The sequence below is a fragment of the Haemaphysalis longicornis genome, unplaced genomic scaffold, assembly GCF_048455015.1.
Source record: "Haemaphysalis longicornis isolate Haplotype H1 unplaced genomic scaffold, Haemaphysalis longicornis Haplotype H1 scaffold_9, whole genome shotgun sequence".
NCBI classification, from domain to species: Eukaryota; Metazoa; Arthropoda; class Arachnida; order Ixodida; family Ixodidae; genus Haemaphysalis; species Haemaphysalis longicornis.
Genome location: NW_027526460.1, coordinates 3,963,974 through 3,981,521, shown reverse-complemented (window position 1 = coordinate 3,981,521; position 17,548 = coordinate 3,963,974). Strand labels below are relative to the sequence as shown.

Here is a 17,548-nt window from a genome sequence, read left to right as displayed (position 1 = left end):
CTAGGGCCATGGCTACGTCGTCGCCCAGGTACACGCCGGGCTTTCGTCTCGGCGAAAACTTGATCCCTTTCTGAGATGTTGGCAGGAGATCACCACCATAGGTAGTTAACACCCTAGCGAACAAATATAAACCAGCCAGAACATATTTCAAGCGCACATACCTACTCCAGAGACAATTGAAACCGAAACCAACACCCACCTTTGAGCGCGATTTGATGTTCCAGGCTGATCGACACCTGAATCCTCACTCGAGCTGAAATCCGATCTCTAAAGCCGCATTTGGACTCTTCACTGCCACTCTCATCGTTAAAATCCACAGTAGAAGGCGAAGATATGCGAGACGAGATGAGGCGGATTTTTTATCGCGCTTGCCCGAGTATGACGCCATGTTTGTTTACATTCGAAACCACTGCCCGTCAGAATAAAATATCTGATGCGTTGCTGCCTGGCGATAAAAAAAGAAACTTCACAAAAGAGAAAACTATAGTTTTCAAACTATCTCCTAGATGCCGCTAGGTGTTCCATCGAGCGAAAATTTGTATTCTGCAGGCTCGTGAAACCATCGATCATATGTGATCGATGGCCTATGGAGCGGTCCTGAAAGAGTTAACCAGGGCTGAGCATTGAGAGTACTGGTGCTACTGACTCATTGTGTGTCCGTAGTACAGGCAAAGACAACCAGCAGAAGGGGCTAGAGGAAATCTGTGTACCTGTCATTGGGGAGTATGCGTGCGGTGACAAGTGTAGTGCAAGAAAATAGGTGGCCATATGACCCCTATACATGAAGAATCCAGCTGAATTAAACCAAAGCCACACTACCCTAAAAGGCAGAGGAAAGAGTGCTAGCTTGCAACAGGCCAACATATACCCCCCAACCTCTTCCCTCCTCCTCTTTCCCTTGAGGTCCTTGAGCCCTTTTTGATTTAGCACTTGAAAATTCCCCACACCGTATTTTGATCTCTCTCTCTCTCTCTCTCTCTCTCTCTCTCTCTCTCTCTCTCTCTCTCTCTCTCTCTCTCTCTCTCTCTCTCTCTCTCTCTCTCTCTCTCTCTCTCTCTCTCACACACACACACACACACACACACACACACACACACACACACACACACACACACACACACACACACACACACACACGAATATTTGATATATTCTTGCAGTAACACATGATGCCTCGTTTTCAATGAGCCTCAGTGTACATGTTTGATTTGGTGCGAGTAGTGGGTGAACTTGACTTTCGTAGTGCCTGGCTGATGAAATCGGGGAAGTGGAATGCCCACATTCAGGCGTGAGGCTTTGAGGAGATGTGTGGTCGTAACGTGGCTCTCCCATCTCTCTGCCGCAGCTACTGCAGACGCTAGAAGAAGACGAATTCTCGCAGAAGAACAAGCTGGCCAGGAAGCTGAGCCAGGTGAACGCCATAATGAACGGGGAGTCGGAAGCATGACGGTTGCACTGGCACTCGGTGGACGTGTGACGCCGACAGGGACCTCAGTGGCCAGCACTGCTCCTCTGCCTGGCGGCTGCTGCCGTGGCCGGGCCCCCTGGTGGGAGGGCTAACCGCACACCATTCTCCCTGGGGCGGCGGCGCTCTCCCCGACCCTCCCTCCCAGCCCCTCTGCGCGCGCGTCTTCCAGCGAGCGCCGTGTGTGCGTCAACCCTCCACTGAATGCCATGCAACGTCGCCCCTCCCCCTCCCAGCAATCTCACTCGGGGAGCAGCCCCCTCCTTTCCGAGGCCTCCCCCGGAAGAGGGCACTAGCTGCCACCCAGCCGCTAGTCCGTGTGCACAGCGGCGGCTAAAGTCGGTGCTCATCAGCTCTGTGCAGCGTGAAAGGGGGCGGCAGCCAGGGATGGTTTGACACAGCTGCGGCCCGAGTACTTCAGCTGCATTGCTTCTGCATAAGGCAGTGAGCCCGTGCACTTTGGTTTTGAGGCTGGGCCTATAAGCATGTATTGAGCGAGCTGGTCGAAGGGAAAGAGGCATTTTTGCTAACTGCTGTGACAGGGCCTAAATGTTCCACACTGCTTTCCCCCCGCCCCCCTCTTTTTTTTAATTTTTTGTACGCAAGGTGAAAGGTCAGGAAGACTGCTTGATTCCAATTATTGTGATCGTTTTTAGTAGTGTATTGTGCAGATTTTTTGTCATTTGACCCCAGCCATAATGATGAGGTGAGAATCGTTTAGATTAACATAAGTTGCTACTGAAGTCAGTGTAAAAAGTCATTGAGGCCACTTTTCCTATCATTTTTGTCATTAACTGAAGGCAGCACTCTGCAAAACTTGCTTTTTTTGCAGCAAATATGTGGTTGCCTCAGTTGTGTTGTAATGTGCAGACAGCAAGCAAGGGACTTTTTTTTTTTTTGCTATCAAACTGTATAATAGCAGGCTTTGTTTGCTTGCGAGCACAAGTTTCCAATTTCCTTTTAGAGATGTGGTATATTGAAGGTTTCCTTCATATTTTTGTTCTTAGTTCTTACGTTGAGTGATCGCTAGGGCAATTAGTTGGCTTAGCTGTTTGTTGCGGCCTAGCTTTAATTGTGAGGATTCTTTATTTAAAGATGAAGTGATAACTGACAATGATTTCTAGGTTGTTTTTACCTCTGAGTAGCCTTGCGTCCAAGGGGAGTATACCATGAAGCAGTGACCAGAGGAACAGGCACGTACACACGCATAAAGGGAAAAGCCTTCCTTCCCGAGTCCTTTTTCCCCCTTGCGGGGTGTGTTGTGGATGCCCCGAACATTTCACTGTGGAGATGATGTCTGTTAAGCCTACATATCAGCACCTGAAAGGCTCAGCCAATCTCATTGCTTGCGGACCTTGCCTGTCAAGGCAGTTTTGTGACTCAGTGTGTGACAAGTGCTCACTTTGTGGAAGAGCGCCACGGGATAAGCGTCCTGCTCAGGACCCCCCTGGCGGCAAGAGACTGAAGGACTGCGACGAGACGTTGGCTTCACAAGACTGTGTCAACTGCTGGTGTGCGGTTTTGTGAGATGTGAATGTTGTTATCGCGCCTGACTGTGGTCGAATCGGAGCTGTGTGCTTTGCTCACTAGGCAAAAAAAAAAAGGAAAAGAAAAAAAAAAAAGAAAACAACCGAGAAGGTGCTGCTGCGGTGCCCTGTGCTTGCACGAACATGGAAGGCATGCGCAAGCAAATCGTAAGGACTTTTAGAGAAAAAATGGCTGTTTGTGTTCTTCAGAAAGCCCCCACAACTGATTTCTGCTGACTTACCGGGCAATGGTTCTTGACCATGTGATTTGCTGTTGTAGTAGAAGCCTCGGAATCTACACTTGTGACAAAGAAAAACAGGTGAACCAACAGACTAAGGAAGGCCCCTACTCTTAATTATTTTTAGGTTTTATTAGTTTACAATTCACGATTGTTGCATAGTCCTGCCATATATTTTAGTTTGTAGTGTTTTCGCGTTGCTTTTAGTTGAATGAGCGGCTCTTGTGAAAGTTATTTGCAGCTGCATGCTGCAGTGGTCACCGCCGTCTGGATAGTGTACTGGAGCTTGTACTGGTTCATAGAATGCTTGTACGTCTTACTTCAGTGTACAGCAAGAACGCCTTTTTAAGTTGTGGAGCCAGGGATGCTCGTGAAAGCCACTCCATTGTCCGCTTTAATGCCGAGAGCCTGTGTAATGTTTCAATCTCTGCCTCCTGAATGGATCTGAATAGGCACCATTGAACAAACTGGTTTTAAACAAAGCCTTTCTTTGTCTCCAGCCACGAACGCATAATGTAGGCAGCTTGCAGGACAGCTGCTGCTTTGCGCACGCTATGTCACTAACCCTGCCTCCCCAAAGAGCAAGGCGAAGCATAATAAATGGAGGCAGTCTAACTCTCTTGTGTTCATGTTTCACATCACGCGTTCACTCCGCATCAGCGCAGAAGGCTGTCAGTATCCATTGTTCAATCAAAAACATCACCTTAGCCACGTGCCAAGATGTACTGCTTGACGATTGTCACTCAAGGCGCTCGGCTTTCCTCCCCCGGGAGGGGCTGTGTCCCGCCTCATCTGTAAATGCTCCCTGCGGTGCTTTTTGTTTTCTGGCCACGCCACCTTGTAACTTTGTCGCGATGGTGTTTGTACATCTTCCAAAGCAACCCCCTCCGTCTCCCTCTGACGAGCACTATCTTGAAACTGCTGCGTTACCTAGGCAGGCACTTACAGGAGCCAACAGGGCACGAAGCGGCTGCAGTCTGCAAGCCTCGCTTTTGTACATAGCCACTTGCACCCGTTTCCAGCTGTGTCGTTGAATCTGTGTGGCTTGTGTACGTTTGTTTTGTATTTTTTTCTTGTGGACCTCTGAAATACTTTTTTTCAGCTGCCAAGGATGCGCGAGAGGAAAAAAAAAAAAAGAAAAGGTTGCATCGCACTCTCTCCTACCACGTTTTATGTGAGTGTGTGTGTGTGTGTGCGTGCGTGTGTGCGAGAATGCCTATCCATTGTGTGACGTGCGCTAAAGCGAGCGGCCAGTCACACTTGTAAACATACAAAAAATGCGGACTTGTGTGTGCTGGGGTGTGAAACAAGGCAACCAGACTTTTGTACAAGAAACTCACTTTGTAACATATTTATAGCATACATATTTTTATTATGGTATTGGTTTAGAGAATTCACTATCTTGCTCAAGTGATTTCTTTCATTAAAACAGTGTATGGAAAATGCACCTCTGTCTCCAGTGTTTATTTCCGCTGCCTCAATGTAAAAGCTCCACCTCCGTCCTTTCGAAGCAGCCATGGCGTGTTTTCCCTCTCCCCGAGCTGCTCGGAAACACGACAGCTGTGGCCAGGTGCAATACAGATGGTTTCAGAACAAAATCCAAGTGCAGAGCTGCAGTAAAGGACATGTAGTTCCTTGGCAGCAAGGCACAACTGATTTGATGCCAAAGATCAACAATATGTAACGTGGAAGCTAATTTTAATCAATGAGCAAAGCACGGTACGGGGAGTGCAGGGGGAGGAGGAACCCTCCCCTTACTGTGTGCACAGCTTGGAACAGACATTTCGGCTACTTCTTCAGTGCTTCATTTTAGTTTTCAGCTGCTGCCTTTTTTTAAACTGCATGTTTTTTTCATGGCAGTGGCGATTAATAATAGTAGAAGATATTGCATCCATGAGAACACCTGCTAAGTTAGGGACTGGCAACAGCTGCAAAACGGATTCTCCATGGTCATACTTTAAAGAAGTCGCAATGCAGAACTGTGGGACACCGTGACAATCTCTAAAGGTTTCCTTGCTGGAGACTGGGAAGTTCAAAGGCAGTGCAAGAGTCCTCGCACAGTGCAACACAAAAGTGCCGAGTGGGCAACCCGAGAGCGTTGTCAAGGTTTGAATGGGCTGCCAAAAGCAGTGCGACAGCTCTAACCATTTTGCAATAGGTTGTTGTAACCCTGCACACGTAATCCTGTAAACACAGCTTCCCAATTTTATGCTCATTCCTCTGGTTTGGTGCAGGTTTGTTGCTCCACAGGAAAATTTGGGCAGGACTTTCGCCTTTGGAGCAAGAAAGCCTGCTCCAAGACAACCTGTTGCATTTGGCAGTAGATAACCAGCAGTGGATAAAACTAGTTCACTCTGCATTGAACGTAGGAACTTGTGAAAGGTGACGCTTGAAAGGAAAGTACGTAGCCCCCACTACCACAGTGGCAGCTGGGCTGCCAAATTATCATGTGTTCTGTAATGGCAGTAAGAAATTGGCATGCAATTTGTCCCCAGATGTAAGCACTGCAATAAGCACTCGGAAACAATGTGGCCATTTTTATGTTCCCGCTGCACTATTCCCGTCGGTTCAAAAGAAGTAAAAGACAAGTGCAGTTACATTTACCTGCTCCTGGCATCGTAGACGACGCCGTCGATTTGTGGTATCGGTCTGCACATTTAAATGCTAAAGTGAACAGGTAGCACAGTAACGAACAAAGTGGGGCTCTTCGATTTACAGTCTCGGACTCACCGCAGACTCCCCGAGAAGCAGCCCGGCATTCGATTTTCCCATGTATCCCTATGACTTCGGGGAATCCTCGGACTATCGGCGGACTACCCACGGTGAGTCCGAGACTGTAAATCGAAGAGCCCCAGTATTTACTACGACGCCCGAAGCCCCTACTCTCTGGTGAAAACTTGTTGCACAGAATAGGCATATAGCACTGAAATTCGCAATGCTTTGTGAGGTTTCCGTAGAAGAGCAGAAATGACAGTCGCTAGTACCATGAAACGAGTGCGTTTCGGTCGGAACTACGTTTTGGGCGCATAGTTTCGGTGCCCGAATATCGTGCTGCCAACGCGCACATTGGTGCTTCCCATGCGGATCGCTTCCTCGAAGTCGGCGGACATGCCCATGCTCAGCTCGACGTCCGGCAGGTTCAGCCCCAGTTCCGCGCACAGCTCCTCCCGGCACTTGGCCAAGCACACGAAGTCCGGGTTGGGGCCGCTACCCTGATCGTGCTCGGCCATGCCGATAGTCATTAGACCCGAGAACTTGAGGCTCGGGCACTCGCCCAGGAGGAACTTGACCAGCTGGCTCACGTCCCTGGGCTCGATGCCGTTTTTCTGCTCTTCGCCGCTGGTGTTCACCTGAACCATAACGCCGAGCGGTGGAAGACTGTGCGCTGCCCAACTGCTGTTCAGAGCGGCGGCTGTTTTCTGCGACTCCAACGTTTCCACCATGAACAAGTTCGGTATCTTCGGCAGCTTGGCCACTTTGTTGCTCTGCAGACGGCCAATGAAGTGCCACCTGATGTCCGGGCAGTCTCGCAGTATTTCGGCGCTGTTTGCTTTCTCCAGCAGCTCCTGGATGTAGTTCTCGCCGAAGTGTCTCTGCCCTTCGTTGTAGGCGGCGATCACGAGTTCTTTGGGTTTCGTTTTGCTCACGGCGACGAGGCGAGGAATGGGTCCCGGCAGTTCTTTTGAAGCTGCGGCTGCGGAGATCTTTTCGCGTACCAGTCGCAGTGCCTTGACAACGTCTTCACACATGACCTTCTGCATGCGCCCGCTTCGGCTCGTCCAAGCTCTCTTCTTCCGTTGTAACAGCACCACAGAACCACAGAACAGGGACAGAACTAACAGAACAGAACGCAGCACTACCCACACGTCGATTCGCAGTCCAAGCTCTCTACTTCTGGGCGAATAAAGTTCTTTCTCTCTCTCTCTCTCTGCACGAAATCAGAGTTGGTACGGTGGTACAGTTACCAGTATTACCGGCATTACTTTTTGCAACTTGCCACAGAGCAGCACCGTCGCAATGCACAGCGCAAAAATTCTTTGCCGGCGTGAATAAGGTTTCCTACTCCGCTGTTATGTAATTATAAGGATAATAGTTTAAATTATGTTTTGTTTATGGTTTGATATAATTGTTGCTTTTTAAAACGAAAAAAAGACGAGGTAGGTTTTGGTATTGACGCGACGGCAGCGCGCACTACGCTCAGCAGCGGCTCGCACTGTTTTTATTACTTCTGCACCGATGTCACACCTACAAATCTCTTGTTTTCCGATAGTCAGCGCCACCACCTTCGGATTTTCAAATTTTTGCATATTCGTAACAGAAACAAGTTGTGTTCGAGGAATCGGCGAATCGGGAAATCAGCTTTTCTCGTCTCGGCGCACATTAGTCTGGTTCTGTGGTCTGGTGGTGTGCACCCAAGCGATGATTTCCAAAAGATGTGAGCAGTGGTTTGCCACCCCGTATTGCTTGGTGCAGTGTCGTGTGCTCGGGCAGTAAAACTGGTAGAAGGGCTGCGCAGTGTAAGGAATTCGCCGGTGTGCATGGCGTTTGGCATCTATTCATTCTGGGCCTCCAATGTTTAGTAGGACCATCATTATAATCGCAGAAATGGTTGTGGTCTAACATTCGCTCTATGCAACGGGCGCTGAAGCGCACCGCTGGGCCGCCGTTTTTGCGTCGCTCGCGGAGTTTATCCCTAAGCGCGATGGGCCGGAGCACGCGTTCCCAATTTGTTGTCATTCGACGTCGCGTGTGATAAGATACAGGCTACTCAATTTACGTTCATGGCTGTACATCTTTTCTTCTCTAATTCGAGCTATGCCGAACTGTTTTTTCCATGAAATTATCATCTCAAAAACTTCGGGATGCTGCGGCATATTTAACGGCAGAGTGCAAGCAGGTGGAAATGTAGAGGACAGATCGAACCATGGATACTTTTTTTCTTTCTCGATGTTATAGCTGCAAGAGTGGCGTAATGCTTGGCGTTCTCATATAGGTGGCTTATGCTTCCCCATCTAGGCTTTGAAAGAAAGCGTTTTATGATATACGCGGAGTGTCTTGCTTTTACTAACCGCAGGGAAAAGATAATGGGAGTTTGCGTATATTTTTAAATTCTAGGATGCACCAAAGGTTCTCCAAATTGAAATACTGATTGGACTAGTCTGAGTGAAACAAAGTGTGTGTTTTTTAGGGTTATTGACATTGGCGGTTAATTTTCTTGTAAGTCAGAAACAGTGGAGCGCATTGATTTGCAGTCCCGCACTCGCCGCGGATAGTCGAAGATACCCCACGCCGTAGGAATATATGTGAAAAACGGATCAGTCCCGTCCTGATAATCGAGGAGCACAATCAAGCACAATTCTCTGCCGCAGCATTAGCCCCACCCTACACTGATTAGTGCTAGTATGCAAAAATCTAGCGCATGTTAAGCAAAAAGTAGCCCCCAAAACTAAACACGCACTGATCACATAGTCCGTGCGTGTGGTTCACGGAGTCTTGATCTTTTCAGGCCAGTTGGTTTGGCACTGTTAATTTGGAGCTAGTGGCACATCAAAACGGGGGATGGCAGTACAAGCAGTATACTTGCTACTGTAGCTCACCATACTGAGGCAGCATAAAAAATGAGGCAGGGTGGCATGACACCATAGCTATTGTGTCTTCAGGCTTCAGCTATGGGGCTACAGTTCGGATTCAGTATTGTTACATCACAACTGTAGCCCGTGCTCCATATATCTTCCCTTGCCCTGTTGCGCTACTACATTCAAGTTAATCGCACTAAACCGACTAGCCTAGCAAGTTCTGGTGAATGCATCTATCCATCATGAACATGTCAGCGGCTGTGCGTGTGGCAGATCAATTTTTCTTTGTTGCTCCACTACCTCCAAATCAATCATGCAGTACCAATGAGCCCAACAAGTTTTGCTAAATGCATTCAAGCACTTGTGAGTGAGTGAGCACTTGTAGCACCTGGCCCGTCTCTCGTCTGTCTTCCTTGGTCCTGCTGCCCATTACTCTGCTTCATCCAAGCACCATGGGCGACCCGACAAGGTCGCAAAAGGAGCAGTACCTGCGTGGCGCCTGCAGCAGTGGTAGCAGCTTGTGGCACAAAAACAAGCATTTCAGCCTCACTGTAGAAGAAAGAAAGGAAAAAGGGAGCCAGGTGCTAGATTTACCGGCTCTCTTCAGCCGATAACAATGGCATGAACTCGAGCAGGCATCTCTCACGCTGTCATTTTTGAGTAGGTGAAATAAAAGCCAGGCACCCACTTAGTCCGTACTTTTGAACTGCCTACCAAGCGCAACATTTTCATAGTACAGCCGCGAGATGTAAACCTGCTTTTTATGCGAATAATAAGGCCACAAAGACAACATACAACTTCGCTCCAATCGAAAGATTGCCTCACCGGAATCGTGCGCATGCCAGTTCTAATGTGAACTGTAATCGAGCAATTTGTGCAATTGGGAAAACCGAAAAAAGGGTGGTAACTCGTCAGCAGCACTCTCACTGTGAACAAATTTTCCTGATTGGCTGATGCCAGTTCATGGCTCTGTTTTTCTGTGTACACTTGTACATGTTAAAATCTGTGGTTTTGTTCTTGAGTCTGTGCTAGTCCCCCATAAAGCTCTCCGTACCTGAGTGGGCAGACTAACAAAAGGACCTGTGGCAACCACTCGTTTTCATTTGTCACGTAGCCTGTGATGGAACTCAAGATTGAGTAACAGCAAAATTACTCTGTCTTTTCTTGAGTGTTTTGAATGTGATCACTGGGGGGACACACTGCACAAGGTGTAGTTTTTTGTCAAAAAAGTTTGTTCTCCTGAGTGCAGGAGCATAGCATCAACGTGTGACCAGTTTTACATCTCTCAACGTTATTTGGTTGGTAGTGTGATGTATTTTGGACTTTAAAAAACTTTACTTTGTAACTTAAATTGTAATTGAGCGCTTCTCCCATCGTTTTTCCGTGTGTCGTTGCCAGGTCGTGCTCTAATTTTTGAACAAATAAAGCATGCATGCATCTGTGACGTACATAAAATGATTTCTCAGACGCTCCTGCTTACCTTTGTGCTACAGTTTTCCAGGCATTCACAATGCTAAGCCTTTGCCATGACAAGTGAGCGCACGCGAGATGCATGTAGCACTTTTTAATAGTTTTTCGTCTTGCATCTAATGCTCAGCCATGGCCTGGTCCAACGGGAACAGAAGTTTTGTACCTCACTGCCCAGTAATTACAATGTGAAAATGACTGGCAGCTGTTTATGAAGGAGTGATGTTCACTGCACAAATAAATTCCAAGGGCTATGCCCAGCAGCGCTGTTATTCAGACCTTTGTAAAGAAAGGTAGCCGAGAAGGATTTCCTCTAAACCCGGCAGTGGTAAATGGTATTCTCAAAAGTGTTCTCCGTTACTCGTTGGGTTGCAGAGAGCAAGTGATCTTGAGCCATGGCCAGCATCCTGGGCCACGACATGAGCAACTCCCGCTGCTACTGCTGCCGCACAGCCTCCTCTGTGCGGCCTCCACAGCCTGCGTGCCGGGCCATTTCCCCCGTGGCCACTCCCTCTACGAGCGCAACGGATTTGGACGCCTCTCTGCACGAGCTGGGCATGCTGAGTGCCGTCACGGATTCTCGCCGAGACTATGTCCTCGAGAAGCTCGCGCGTAATGCCAGGAGTGTCGACTCCGGTCAGCATCATTCGGGGCTGTGTGTGTTGGCCATGAACTCTGCGTACATTGCGGACTTCTCGTTCGTGACTTCGCATGTAGCTCCGCCGGAAAGCCCCCCCAGCCCTTCGGAGACTGTGCCCCTGCTGACGTTGCGGCGACCCCGTGTGCGAGCCCTTCGCCGGCGGCACTACTTCTATCAGCCGTACGATTACCCCTGGCGGCCAAGGCTAGTCGAGATGCTCCGGGCAAAGGAAGACGAAAGTTCTGCGATGGCGGGGGTTGACCTGTGCTTTGAAGAGCCCCAGGGGCTGGACTGTGGTAACAAGTCAAACCCAGGAAGTCCATCCAAGCTGTCTCTGGGGGGAGCCAAAGCAGGGGGCTCTATTGTGATTGGAACTGTGGCGGGAAGCCCCGGAATCGTCCGGTCCAAATCCCTGGATGACCTCGAGGTGTGCAATGCGAAAGCATGTGGGACCAAGGTGGACATTGAAACGGTGTCGCGTAAAATAGGCAATCTGCACGTCAGCTAGAGCCGCCTGTTGCAAGTGTCATTTCTTGGGTGTGTATGGGCACAGCTTTTCGCTTCGTGAGGATAGGGATTTGTGCATTGAGGTGAGGTGAAGGTTTGAGTTATTCCAGCTCCATCCATCCATTACGAAACTGTGAGGTTTGTTTTTGGAAAGTGCTTGGAGAGATTGCTTTTGACTCGAGTCAAAATGGTCACTGGTTGGTGGTTTGAGGCTAGCTGTGCTTTGCGTTGTCAGGCTCATAACATCAAGGGGGCACTGTAGTTCGTGGCTCTTGTTTTTCTGTGTACACTTAGGTTTAAAACTTCCTGTATATGTTAAAATTGGTGGTTTTGTTCTTGAGTCTGTGCTAGTCCCCCATAAAGCTCTCCGTACCTGAGTGGGCAGACTAACAAAGGGACCTGTGGCAACCACTCGTTCCATTTGTTATGTAACCTGTGATGGAGGTCAAGATTGAGTGGCAGCACCCGGACACTACTCCAAGCTGCCCGCAACAGTCGGGGAATTACTCTTCGTCTTTTCTTGTGTATTTTGGATGTGTTATCACTGCAGGGACACACTGCACAAGCTGTAGTTTTTTGTCAAAAAAAGTTTGTTCTCCTGATTGCAGAAGCATTGCATCAACATGTGACCAGTTTTACATCTCTAAGCGTTATCTGGTCGGTAGCATGATGTGTTTTGCATTTGAAATAACTGTACTTTGCTAAAGTTTAAATGCAGATCTTGAATGGGCATCTCAAAGTGCACGGCCATTGTGATCATACCAGCTGAGGAGTGTTTACCTATTCATTTTCTATACAGTGTTCTTGCATAATCATTACTTGTGGACTGCTTGTAATTGATGTAGTGTCTACTTTTTGTACCCAACAGTACTGGTACATGTTTTTCAAACGTAAAACTTTTACAGTTGGGCGGGAAGGTTAGATCTTTACAAAAATGCATAACTGAAACAAATTGTTAGGTTAGGTTTGTCGAGCATATGAGAATTGTTATCGGGTGCGGTAAGGAGAGAGGCAAGTGCTGTTAGCGAAGGTCTACACTAGTTGCTCTGGTGGCTTTGCTTAGGGATTGTCTAGCATAGCTTATTGTTCCACGAAACCGCGACAGTAAGGCCACTGTTATTGTAAGGCTGTGGTGTGAAGACGACTTCCGGTGGAACGAAGAACAATGTTAAGTCGTTGTGATGCTGAAAATAAACATTTGTCCATGACTGACGTTTGCCGCCTGTGTATTGAGCTTTGACGACGTTGTGGGACATCGCCGCGATGTCTGGGAAGCGTAACAGAGTTCTGGATTTTAAAGCATGGTTAAAGCAGCAAAGATTCGAACGCTGATGCTCGGCCGTAAAGCGCTTGGCTTGGACAGCCGTTATGAGAGGCATAACCCGTGTCTCTGGTGAGCAAGCAATCGTACCACGCACATTTATTGCTTTAGCTGAACAAATGCATTTTACGGCGAGTAAAATTCGTTGTCGACGGAATTTGAGGCACCCAACGGAATAAAGGATGATTCAAAGTGATTGCCACCTAGCGGCCGTCACGCCCGGAACGCCGCCGCATATGAACGCACATGAAGTCGTAGATGGCGCTTGCCAGTTGAGCGCCGTCGTTTTTGATTTCTTCAAAATATTCGCCCTGCGCCAAGTTAAGTATTTTTACAGGTAACTGTAAACGCCTCATAATGCAGGCACGCACCTCTTGTTTCCATCTTTTTAAAAGTTAGAGGCGCTTAACTGGGAAGGGGCCGTTCGTTAGTGTTTGTTGTACCGGGACGTTAGCTGCAAAAAACAATATGGCCGCAGCAAATAAACAGTTTTTTGTTTACGACCGCCGAAAAAGCAATACGCCGGAATCTGTCATTGCTGTGGGCCCAAAGGACGACTACGCGGACCTAAGGACACGAATCGTGAAGGTATGTACTGTCACCTACCAAGTAATTGGTGCCTTGCACGACATAGCGACCAGCCGATGCCGCCAGTGGCACAGCGTGTTCGCGGTATTTGCAATGTAAACGCCGGGCTGCTAATGATTCATGACACAGATAAGCGCGTAATGTAGAGATCTAAGAGCAATAACGGATCTAGCTGCCATAGTTGCCACGATATTGAAGATTACGCTCTCGCCGATAGGCTTACTACGTTGCGAAGATAGCTCAGCCGCCGGTAGTCTGTCTCGCCTGGCATTGTTATGCACTTGTTCCAAACATCTCGCGCTAGTGGTGTTCCAGCGCGAACGGGATCTGTGGTTTTGGTCCTTAATAGCGAACTCTCTTTTGTTTACGCCAAAAATGCACGTGTAGCGAGCTGCTAATGCCTGTTGCTGCTCGTAGCTTTCCAAACTTGATTGCAGAAGTATGATCACTTTTTCGCTCACTGTTTCATTTCGATCCTAATTTGTTGGCTGGTGGAATTGTTACTATACCAGCCTATTCCGTGAACGATTAGTTGGCACCGCCGTTGAAAACTTTTTTCATTATCTGCAGCACTATGGCATCTCGGCGTCCGAAACGTTTGTTATCTGCACGACGAACAGGGAAGAGATCAACAAATCCACTTACGGTAAGATTTAACCCTTGGCCGAGCATGATTGAATAATTTGGAGAGACTAGAGCGAGCAGTTAATGAGAGCAGAAGCGTAGCATCTTGGGACGCGATCGACAGCGCTATCGTAATTCGTCGCTATGCAGGCTTGCTAGTATGAGTTGGAAGTGTGGTTTGATTCCCCTTCAACGAGTGTTTACCAAGTAACTGGATCAGTGTTGGCCAAGCTAGGGATCAGCCAGCCCAGAAAGGTGGTCAGCTGGGCAAATTGGTATGGTGACATAACAACAACACTGCAAAAGGCAGACGAGACAGCACTCGTCTCATCTACTTCACCTCATCTGCTTCCCTCGTCCCTTTTCTGATGCTGTTTAATGATGGATGTCCGAAAAACCAAAACTCTATAAAGTGAACACACACAGACGAAAATATCTGTGTAACTCAAAATTTGAATGCTGTATCACTATTCCCTCTTCCTCAATGGTTTGCTCGAAGCTTCACAAGTTGTCTTGCAGAGAGCAGTAAATGCAGTGGATGCGTATGTTTAGCCGAGAGGCTTGGGTTCCCCACGAATGGCAGAGCTGTTGTCACCAACCGGCCGGGAGGAGCCGCAAATTGGCAGCTACAGCATCACCAATCGCAACTTTATTTGAGTGGGGGGCAGCTCAGCCCCAGGGTAAAAATAAAAAGCATCAGGCTCCTTGGCCTGTAGCCGCGTTTACATGAATGCGACAAGTGGCGCATTGCATTCATGTAAACGGGGCTAATGCGCTAGGAAAGCGCGTCGCATTAATGCGCCAGACCGGGGTGGATTGAGACGCGCAAGTCGACTTTCGAAGTGCATGTAAACGCGAGCGCATCACATTAGAAATTATGTCGACAAGAAAAGTAAGCCCTGCAAACGCAGCTTTGCATTTAAAAACGTCTAAATCGAGTGTAAGACGCCAGAAAATGCGAGTCGTGAAAAAAGAATAGAACCAGCCATGCCGGAAGCTTTGGAAGTGCCAGAAGCGCTGCTTTACCTTCAATGTGCGACACCGTATGGCGCCACCATCGCACCATGGGTAATGCGCTACATGTAAACGCTAGTGCGTCGCATTACTCGTGATGCGCTAGGAAATCTGACGCGCTATCGCATTCTGTCGCATTCATGTAAACGCGGCTTGTGAATCCAGGTGAAGGGGTATAGCAAAACCATTAGGGCACTCGAAAAGATCCTATCCTGACTCATCTCGAGGATCGCCATCTGCCACCTTGGGATGAAGGAAGCCAACCTCATCAGGCTCGTTCAGGAATTCGTCGCACGCTGCATCGTCTACACCGGCCCATTCCTGCATCTCGGGATGTACAAAGAGGGCAAAGTAGACACCCTGATCAGGAAGCCGTTCAAAACAGTACCAGGCATGCCCGTTGCCACCTCGAATGCACTGTTCAGAGGACTCGGGCTGCACTGTACCCTGGACGAGCTGATCAAAGCTCGGAGCTCTGCCCAACTGGAGCTTGTCTGGGTGGCGCATTTTAAGACCCATGAGCACCGATCTCAGTCCGGAGCTAAATGGAACATCCCAGTGGCGATGAGAGCATCTGCGTCCCGCCACTACGTAAGAAAATTCACCTTGCACTAAAGGTTTGACATGTCTGAGGGCCTGGTCTACGTGGACGACGCTGATTATGGCGATTCCGCTGCAATGGTTGTAGCAATAGCAAATGGAAAGTGCGATTTAATTGCTACTGGCATGATACTCGTGACATTGTTGAAAGTTGAGGAAAATGTGGCCATTACCCTGGCAGTGACGTCATCCTGTAAATGCAGACTTGTAGTCGACTGTGCTGCAAGTCGACTCTCCAAGTCGACTGTGCTGCATCTTGCGATGGCCTATATGACTATTGCCTTGTGCTCTGAGGTAGGTTGCCATGTCGACATTAAAACGCGTCGTTTTTAAAAAACTGCCAGTAACTAAGCTAGGTAATAGGAGTGGGCAGCAATACCCCAGACGTTCTTTCTCCCGTGCTTGGTGTTTTAACTTGATTGGCCTGTGCTAATTGGCTGATGTCATTAGGAACAACTAATTGTGTCTGAATTCTGTGTAGCTCTTTTTTGCTACTGATAATGAACTCAACAAAAAAATCTTGAGTCCACCTAAGCACTGGTTAAAAGTTTTGAATGCCAAAGCATTAATGCCCAATTGGAACTCTGCTGGGTGCCCTGACCTGTTGGTGAGGGCTGTGCCTCTGGGCGAGAGGAGCAGCAGGGGCCAAAAACAAACCGGTTCATGTAGGGGCACCGCAGGGCTCCAGGCTTCTTTTCTTCCCAATTTAGTCCCAAGCCGCGTGCTGTGGGCTTGCTCTTTTTCTTTGTGTTTTACTTTGGATGCACGCCTTGCGGCCAATGGGCATTGAGAGAGAAGAATAAACTTTATTTTGAGGAATATCAGTGATTATGCATCATGAAAGCGATGCGGACCCTGCTGCAGACGCCTGCGTGGGGCTGCTGCGCTCAGTGGGCCATGTCATGTGTTGGTACTAAGGTCACCCGGGAGCGAGAACATACTTCAGCGATGGTGTGTTCACTGCCAGGGGATGTAACACCATTCCATAAATGGCTTTGGTAACAGTGTGACGACGTTAAGGATGGAAGTATTATGGACCACTTGTTATGCTGTGGCATGCAGCAAGATTGGCTGGCTGCGTTCTTAGAAGCACTGAGCGTTCTGTGCAGCTCAAACTGCCATGTTGTAGCCAGTGGATTTTCTAAACTAGTTTTATTGCCGGAAATGCAAAGGGAACCCACAGGTGGGCTGTTGCAGAGATGAAGCACCACAGAAGGCCAACCTGTGGTTCCTGCTGCACCGTGCCTCCTCGTCGCTTTGGTAACAGTGTCGGCACACTGGCTGCCCAGTTAAGGCCACATTGTAGGGAACAAGGCAGGTACTTTGACTGCCCACTCCTTTACATGCAAGCTTTCCTCCGTTTCTTGCTATAGATAATTTCACTGAAATGCGGGTTGCCTAATCTGGCTAAAGTGGGGCCGGGCCGCATGTTGCTTTTCTGGTCCCTTAGGCAAGAATCTGTGATGGTCCGTACTTGCAGGCACTCTCGTAAATGGTGTGCGAGTCTGTCTATTTTGATGGTTACTTTGTTTTCTAATTTTTTGTTGGTGCAAAAAAATTATTTTAAAATCTTGATAGAGGCTTATCCTGGCGGTGGTAACAAATGGTAGCTGTTAAAAGATGTGAGGCCTTGCAAGTATTTGCTGTCAGTGCAAGGATTAATGCAGTGAACATAGATAATGTAGCCACTGTTGCTGGCCTCGTGCAGAGATGTTGGAAGGCGGCGAGACCCTCTATGTCCTCAAGAATATCGATCAAGAGCTCACGGGGCAGACCTACCAGAAGGTGAGACAACACTGCAAGGACATGGACCCCTTTGTGTACATTTTGACTGCATTCAATGATAGGCAGCTTGCAAGGGAGGGAGTAGAGCACCTGGGAATGGGTGTAATTGACGTCATGGCACTGCACCTCAGAACAAACCGGGCCCAGTTTGCCCACTAGGAGACATCGGGGACAGCAGTGAGTTTTTACCTCTCGT

The 17,548-nt window shown here is 48.4% G+C and overlaps 4 protein-coding genes across 12 annotated transcripts in view; 3 read left to right on the top strand and 1 right to left on the bottom strand.

Moving 5' to 3' along the window:
- The window catches only part of Plexa (plexin A), a 380,874-nt gene extending 376,197 nt beyond the window's left edge, over positions 1–4,677 (top strand). For all 6 annotated transcript variants that reach the window (XM_077685386.1, XM_077685384.1, XM_077685388.1 and 3 more), the window contains one exon: positions 1,346–4,677. In XM_077685386.1, the coding sequence (XP_077541512.1) occupies positions 1,346–1,447 (102 nt within the window). In that variant the 3' untranslated portion in view covers positions 1,448–4,677. The remainder of the gene's footprint in view (positions 1–1,345) is intronic.
- On the bottom strand, positions 4,409–7,346 carry LOC144153705 (pyridoxal phosphate homeostasis protein). The gene has a single exon (XM_077685393.1). The coding sequence runs from the start codon at positions 6,989–6,991 to the stop codon at positions 6,242–6,244; it is 750 nt and encodes a 249-aa protein (XP_077541519.1). The 5' UTR covers positions 6,992–7,346; the 3' UTR covers positions 4,409–6,241.
- Positions 7,347–7,503: 157 nt separating this feature from the next.
- Positions 7,504–12,632, top strand: LOC144153704 (uncharacterized). Of its 3 annotated transcripts, none has more exons than XM_077685391.1 (2): positions 7,504–7,747; positions 10,649–12,632. In XM_077685391.1, the coding sequence occupies exon 2, from the start codon at positions 10,669–10,671 to the stop codon at positions 11,419–11,421; it is 753 nt and encodes a 250-aa protein (XP_077541517.1). In that variant the 5' UTR covers positions 7,504–7,747; positions 10,649–10,668; the 3' UTR covers positions 11,422–12,632. The 3 variants fall into 3 exon arrangements, with proteins under 3 accessions (XP_077541517.1, XP_077541516.1, XP_077541518.1); XM_077685390.1 differs by having other exon boundaries at positions 7,506–7,665; XM_077685392.1 differs by having other exon boundaries at positions 7,744–7,762.
- Positions 12,633–12,965: 333 nt separating this feature from the next.
- LOC144153701 (structural maintenance of chromosomes flexible hinge domain-containing protein 1-like) overlaps positions 12,966–17,548 on the top strand; it is a 79,726-nt gene continuing 75,143 nt past the window's right edge. For both annotated transcript variants that reach the window (XM_077685382.1, XM_077685381.1), the window contains exons 1-3: positions 12,966–13,329; positions 13,900–13,975; positions 17,276–17,352. In XM_077685382.1, the coding sequence (XP_077541508.1) occupies positions 13,210–13,329; positions 13,900–13,975; positions 17,276–17,352 (273 nt within the window). In that variant the 5' untranslated portion in view covers positions 12,966–13,209. The remainder of the gene's footprint in view (positions 13,330–13,899; positions 13,976–17,275; positions 17,353–17,548) is intronic.